The 6,466-nt window shown below is 59.3% G+C and overlaps 1 protein-coding gene across 11 annotated transcripts in view; it reads left to right on the top strand.

Annotated features, from left to right (window-relative positions):
* The window catches only part of UNKL (unk like zinc finger), a 45,860-nt gene that overhangs the window by 31,959 nt on the left and 7,435 nt on the right, over nucleotides 1-6,466 (top strand). For 8 of the 11 annotated variants that reach the window (XM_032268093.1, XM_032268095.1, XM_032268092.1 and 5 more), the window contains one exon: nucleotides 5,687-5,779. In XM_032268093.1, coding sequence (XP_032123984.1) covers nucleotides 5,687-5,779 — 93 coding nt within the window. Of the gene's footprint in view, nucleotides 1-45; nucleotides 429-640; nucleotides 728-5,683; nucleotides 5,780-6,466 lie in introns of those variants that run through there. The other 3 variants (XM_032268100.1, XM_032268102.1, XM_032268103.1) reach the window with 3 other exon arrangements.

The following is a 6,466-nucleotide window of genomic DNA, read 5'->3' as shown; positions in this document are numbered from 1 at the left end:
GGGGCAGGAGAGGGCAGGGGAGCCGGGGCAGGAGAGGGCAGGGGAGCAGGGCAGGACACCTGCGTCCTGGCCAGGCCCAGCCTGCACTCTGCTCGCTGGCATGGGGCAGTCCCCGCCCTGGCCTGAGTTCCGAGGAGCCTGTAGCTTGTCCTCGGGTGTCCCTGACCCCCGGGGACCGCAGCGCTTTGAATATGCTGTGTCACAGCAGAGCTCGGCTGTGTGGTTGTGACTCAGCGGGGGCCGGGGTTTCCTAACTAACTCTGGGAGCTGAGGCAGCCTGGCCTGGTGAGACTGGTTCTGGGTCAGGTGCTTGGCCCAGCTGTTCTCGCTTAGGTAACCAGCATCCCCTAGATTTTGCCTCTGCACAAGGGTCAGCTCTTTCTTTGAGGATGTTTCAGAAGATTTGGGTCTGACCTTGGAACAGTGAGGTGAGGTGGGGGAGGCCCTACGCTCAAGAAAGTGGGCCAGAATGGTGCAGCAGCCGGCCCCCCGCCAGCTTTCTGGGAGTGAGTCCCTAAGGGTGGTGGAGCCTCCTGGGACCCTTCCAGTTGCCCTCTTTGGATTAGTGGTACCTGGCTCTGAAGCAGGGCCAGAGTGTCTGGGGCGGCTCTCAGATGCTCCCCAAACATCCCTTCTCCAGGCGGCTTCCCGGGCTCCAGTGCAAGTGACTTGGCTGAGTTAGGTGGTGGCTGCCACCCTCAGCTGAGTGGGAGCCGCAGTTTGTCAGGTGAGCAGTGAAGGCAGCCCCTCATGTGCTGCGCCCTTCGCACCTGGTCGGGGGCGCCTCTGTGCGGAGTTTATTTAGATCCCGGGGTGATTAACCCACTTCAAGGGGAGAAAAGGTGCCTCTGATCCTGTCCCTCCCAACTCCTTTGTATCTTTGCTTTTCATGATGAGTTTCTGGACCTCTGCCAGGTGTGAGGAACGGTGAGCTCTCAAGGGGCTGCCCCATCCTGATTCTGGGACTTGGGTGCAGAGGGCAGGTCCAGGTTCCTAAGCCCGGCTGAGCTGACCGGGCACAGATGGCTCGGCCCTCCCCGTCATCAAGTCCCAGCATGGGAGCACCAGGGTGCTGTGGGGCAGGCCTGCGGTGGGGGGTTGGTGCCTGTCCTCAGTGGGTGAGTCTGTCCAGGGCCCTGGTATGGTTTACTGGCATGCGCGAGGGCACAAGCTGCCTTCTTTCTTGCAGGACAGGACTCAGGCCGTGATGAGGTTTTCATAGTAGGAAGGTCACTCCTGTGACGCATGAAGACTGGGCATGGGCCTCAGTGAGTGTGGGCTGAGGGAGGAGGAGCTGAGTGTTCCTATCAGGGCCTGGCCGGCAAGCAGCCCTTGAGGGGATCCTTCAGTGCCAGCTTCCTGGAGGCGCCTGCACACACAGTGTCTGGGAAGGCCGTGCAATAGAGGGATCCTTTGCCAGAGAGGAGGAAGGGCTGTGGCCGCCTGCTGAGGGACGTCCAAGACATCTGGGCTGCAGAGCCACTGTTGGGTGGGTCCAGACCACAGGAGAGGCTGCCAGCCCTTAGGGAGGAGGGTGAGCATGGGGATGGGCCTGGGGGGAGGCTGGTGCTGTGACCTGTGACCAGAGGCAATTCAGGGCACAGGTGCAGGGCTGGAGGGAAGGGCACCAGTGGTGGTAGACTGAACAAGTTATGAGGAGGCCCCAGAAACAGCTGCAGGGGGAGCGCAGGCTGGTCAGAGGTGAGGGTCTCCTCCCTGAGGGAGAGCTCAGGGAGGGAGGGCTGTGTACATCATGGGGCAGATCTGTTGGTCCAGAGTCCTGAGGGGCCTGGGGTCCCTGCGGAGGACAAGCAGGAGCAGCAGGGGTATTTCAGGTGGCCCCCATGTCCTGGGTTGAATTGTGTACCCTAAAATATGCATCTGAGGCCAGGTATGGTGGCTCATGCCTGCAGTCCTAGCACTTTGGGAGGCTGAGGCAGGTGGATCATGAGGTCAAGGTGAGACCAGGCTGGCTCACATGGTAAAACCTCATACCTACTAAGAATACAAAAATTAGCCAGGCGTGGTGGCGCATGCCTGTAATCCCAGTTACTCAGAAGACTGAGGCAGGAGAATCGTTGGACCTGAAAGGCAGAGGTCGTAGCGAGTTGAGATTGCCCCGCTACACTCTAGCCTGGCAACAGAGCATGATTCTTTGGGGGGGGGGGGGGGGGGGGGAGAGATGCATCTGAGCTGCAGGCCCCTCGCCTGGGAACGTGACATTATGTGGAAACACATCAGGTTCTTTTCCCAGGGTTGGCTATTCACGGTCTCGGTTACTGATGTGAGGTCTGAATTCAGGGTGGTACAATACAGGAGGACATTTTGTCGCTCACGTAACTTTTATTACTATGTAAGGTTGAAATCCGTCTGTGTTACTAGTTCATTTTGTTAATCTCTTACTGGGCTTGATGCACAAATGGGGATGTTCGTATAGGAAAAAACCTGCTACATAGGGGGTCTCGTGCTGCCTGCCGTGTCAGGTGTCCACGGGGGTCTTGGAATGTATCCCTCCTGCTACAAATTTGGGGGTGCTACTGCAGGGTCCTCGTAATTAGCTTACAATGAGGCTGGTAGGGTGGGACCCTAAGCCAGTGACTAGTCTCTTTATAAGAAGAAACTTGCACACAGACACTCTGAAGAGATAGTCCCCGGAGAAGAGGCAGACACCGGAGCCATGGGGCTGCCAGCCATGAAGGGGGATGGATGCCAGGAGGAGGAGGAGGAGCACCCCAGGCCCTGGAGGGAGGAAGGAGGAGGGAACAGGGAGGCGTTCCTGCTGACTGCGTGTCTGAGACTCCAGGCCTTGGAGCCGCCTGTGTGAGGCTGTTCAGTGCCTGGTTCTCTGTTGCCGTCTCCAGCGTCTCGGCCTTGTGCTGCTCAGCACGGCTTCTTTCAGGCTTTGACATCACGCCTGCTTCCGCCATGGTCAAGGACATCAGCCGGGTAACAGGGACCAGCAGGGCTGGCTATCCTGCAGGCCACGGTGGATGTCTTAGGGATGCCTTGTCTTGCGAATGGGGAGAAGACTGCATGGCTGTGGGTGCTGCCAGCCGGGGGCCTGCCTTTGGCTCCGCTGATGAACAGCCTTGAGGGCCAAGGCCTTCACGGCTGCCTTTGGGATTCCTGGTCCCCAGAGGGTCTTGGCCTGGCTGCTCCCACCCCCCACTTGTTCCTCTAGTTTCTGGATAAGACCTTCAGAAGTCCCTAAAAGTTTCATTTGAACGGTGTCTCCTTGGGAGTGGAGATGACTGTCCCACGCACTATGTGCCCTGTTGGATGGCTGGGGGACCGGGTTCTCTGCCCCTGGCTTTGCTGCGTCTGTGTGACGGGATGGGGAAGGACCGCGTTGCCAGGTGGCTCTGCAGCTTGGAAATTCCCTCGGGGCTGGTGTGTGGCTGAGGGTTGGGGTCTGGGGTGGTGCTGTGGAGTGGGGTGGGGGTGGCCTCTGCTTTGCGGTCTCGAGTCCCGCGTCCACCCTGAGCCAGGCTCTTCCCATCTGCTGCTCTGGGTGGTGGAGTGTCGTCTCAGCACGGTGTGGCTGCTGAGCGGGTCCAGATTTGGGGTGAAGAGTCCCGGACCTGCCAGGCAGCGACATGTCCACACCAGCCTGTGTGCGATGGGTCGTGTACTGCCGGGCCACCCCCAAGGCACGAGGGTGTCCTAACTGCAGGGGGGGCTTGGAGCGTGTTGCCACTGAGCACCAGGCCTCGGGCGAGCGGCCTCCCTGTGCTTGCTGACGTGGTCCCCACGGTGCTGACTGGTGCCGGCTGGTTCTAGGGGGAAGCCTGGATGGAGGGTGGGGCGCAGGCCACGTGCTGAGGCTGGGCCCACACTGCGTTCCCCCCCAGTCTCCCGTGTGGCTGGGGCCTCGTCCTTCGGAAGGCCTCCCTCCTGTCCTTTCTGCTGCCGACGCTGGCACTGTCTGGAAGGGCCCCAGAGTGGGTTTCGTCCCTCGGCCGCTGAGTCCCTGTTTGTCCAGCTGTTTGCCGGGACGCCCCCGGTGTGGTGAACCTGCTGTCACCCTGACATGGGCACCAGGACTGGGTCCCGGGAGTCTGAGCCCTGGTGGGATGGGGCGGGGTGGGGGAGTGAGGCTGCCAGCCCTGTGAGGGTGGGACTGGATGCTGGGCAGGTGGGGGGCAGCGACTGCGTCTCTGCTCCCTCTGGGCCCCACCTGGTCTGAACCCAGCACCAGGCAGCGGCTCACCAGGCTGGAGGTTCCCGGTGCACTGACCCCCACAGTCGGGTCTGACAGGCGTCCCCCTGGGGTGCAGTTGCCTGGGGCTGTGGGGGGACCACCTGTCCCAGGTGCGGACAGGAGGACAGGGGTCTGGGGCCCTTCAGGGACAGGCAGGGGTGGCTCTGCCTGTCTCAGTGCAGGACTCAGCAGTACACTGTCCAGTACCAGGCATTGGTGGGGGTCCAAGAACAGAGAGACCCCACGCAGCGCATGTGGGAGGGTGGACGCAAAGGCGGGCTGGCGGGTAGAGGGCACCTTTGTGGAGGCTTGTGCACATGCTCTGTGCTCCTGAGGTATCTGTGCGGTGTTGGCTGCCACACTGGGCTTCGGAGGCGATGCTGTCCCACAGGGTGTGTCCCGGAACTCCTGCAGCCGCAGTGGTCCCCTGGCTGCTCCACGTGGCTTGAGGGTTCCCGGATCCCAGGCCCTCCAGCAGCACCCCACCCCCCAACCCAACCTCTGTGCAGAGGCTGTGCAATTTCAAGAAGAGCTGTGGCTTCAGGGCTGGTGGCCTGAGCTCAGCCTCCCCAAGACGGCTTCCTAATTCTAGGAAGGGGCACTGGGGTCACCGCTTCCCACCACTTGGGGTGAGGGGTGGGGACTTGGGAGGGAAGGCAGCCCCACGGCCTGCAGGGACAGGTGGGGACAGCCATGGGAGGCAGGGCTGGCCAGGTAGGCCTACTCCGTCTTGAGGGATGGGGTCTGAGTCTCGGTGCTCTGCATGAAACTGCACATGAACACCTGCTCCTTGAAATCAGCCTCCCAGAAAGTTTTGTTTTTTTTTTTTGTTTTTTTTTTTTTTTTTTTGGGAGGCGGGTTTTCCTCATTTTACCCAGGCTGGAGTGCAATGGCGCGATCTCGGCTCACCGCAACCTCCGCCTCCTGGGTTCAGGCAATTCTCCTGCCTCAGCCTCCTGAGTAGCTGGGATTACAGGCAGGCACCACCATGCCCAGCTAATTTTTTCTATTTTTTTAGTAGAGACGGGGTTTCACCATGTTGACCAGGATGGTCTCGATCTCTTGACCTCGTGATCCACCCGCCTCGGCCTCCCACAGTGCTGGGATTACAGGCTTGAGCCACCGCGCCCGGCCCCAGAAAGTTTTTTACACAGTCAAGTGTGCACACTTGGTCAGAAGCTAACATGTGCTTAGGTATTTAAACTGTAAGGGGCAGCAACAGTGCGTCGGGCAAGGGCCCAGCTGCTGGGGTGCAGTGTGGGGCATCCGTCTGAGCACATGCTTTCTGCCACTGGAGGAGCCAAGCCTCCTGCTGCCTGCTGGGGGCTGCATGGACTGGGTGGGGGTGTCCTTCCAAGCCTCCCCGAGCAACTTCCACACCTCCTACCCCGGGTCTTGAAGCCCAGGCGGACAGTCCTCCTCAGCTAGGCTTCTGAGCTCTGCAGCACCAGGGAGCCTGTGGATGATGGGGGCCTCTGTTGACAGGTTCTGCGTTAGATCTACATCTTAGTGATGTGAATATTGCATCCCTAGAGAAGGATCTGGAAGAGGAAGAAGGACACGACCTGGGACCAGCAGGTGAGGTTGTGGAGGACCTGAGGCCCTGCTCCTCCAGTCACTGAACTCCTGAGCGCTTTGCGGGTGGATCACTTGAGCTCGGGAGGTCAGGGCTGCAGTGAGCCGAGATCGCACCATTGCACTGCTGCCTGGGTTACAGGGCAAGACTCCATCTCTGGTTTTGGGGTGGGAGGGTTCCCTTCTGGCAGTACCTCTCCCTCACTTCCACTCCACTCCCCTGCACTTGTACTCCTCAGTGCCTCTCTTTCCTGCCCCAGGTCACCTTCCCACTTCTTCAGTTTACCTTGAGGACAAACATATTTACTTTGTATACAAAATGTATTAACATTGTAGACCAAAGATCAACACCAACATAAATTTTTTTTTTTTTTTTTTTGAGACTGAGTCTTGTTCTGTCGCCAGGCTGGAGCGCAGTGGGGCAATCTCGGCTCACTGCAACCTCCGCCTCCCGAGTTCAAGTGATGCTCCAGCCTCAGCCTCCCAAGAAGCTGGGGCTCCAGGCCTGTGCCACCATGCCTAGCTAGTCTTTTTAGTAGAGATGGGGTTTCACCGTCTTGGCCAGGATGGTCTAGAACTCTTGATCTCATGATCTGCCTGCCTCAGTCTCCCAGAGTGCTGGGACTACAGATGTGAGCCACCACACCCAGCCGATGCAAATATATCTTTTTTTTTTTTTTTTTTTTTTTT

The sequence above is a fragment of the Sapajus apella genome, unplaced genomic scaffold (genome assembly GCF_009761245.1).
Source record: "Sapajus apella isolate SASKATOON/1434 unplaced genomic scaffold, GSC_monkey_1.0 scaffold175, whole genome shotgun sequence".
Lineage (NCBI taxonomy): Eukaryota > Metazoa > Chordata > Mammalia > Primates > Cebidae > Sapajus > Sapajus apella.
The sequence above is the reverse complement of the archived record's forward strand: the minus strand, read 5'-3'. Positions and strand labels throughout refer to the sequence as shown.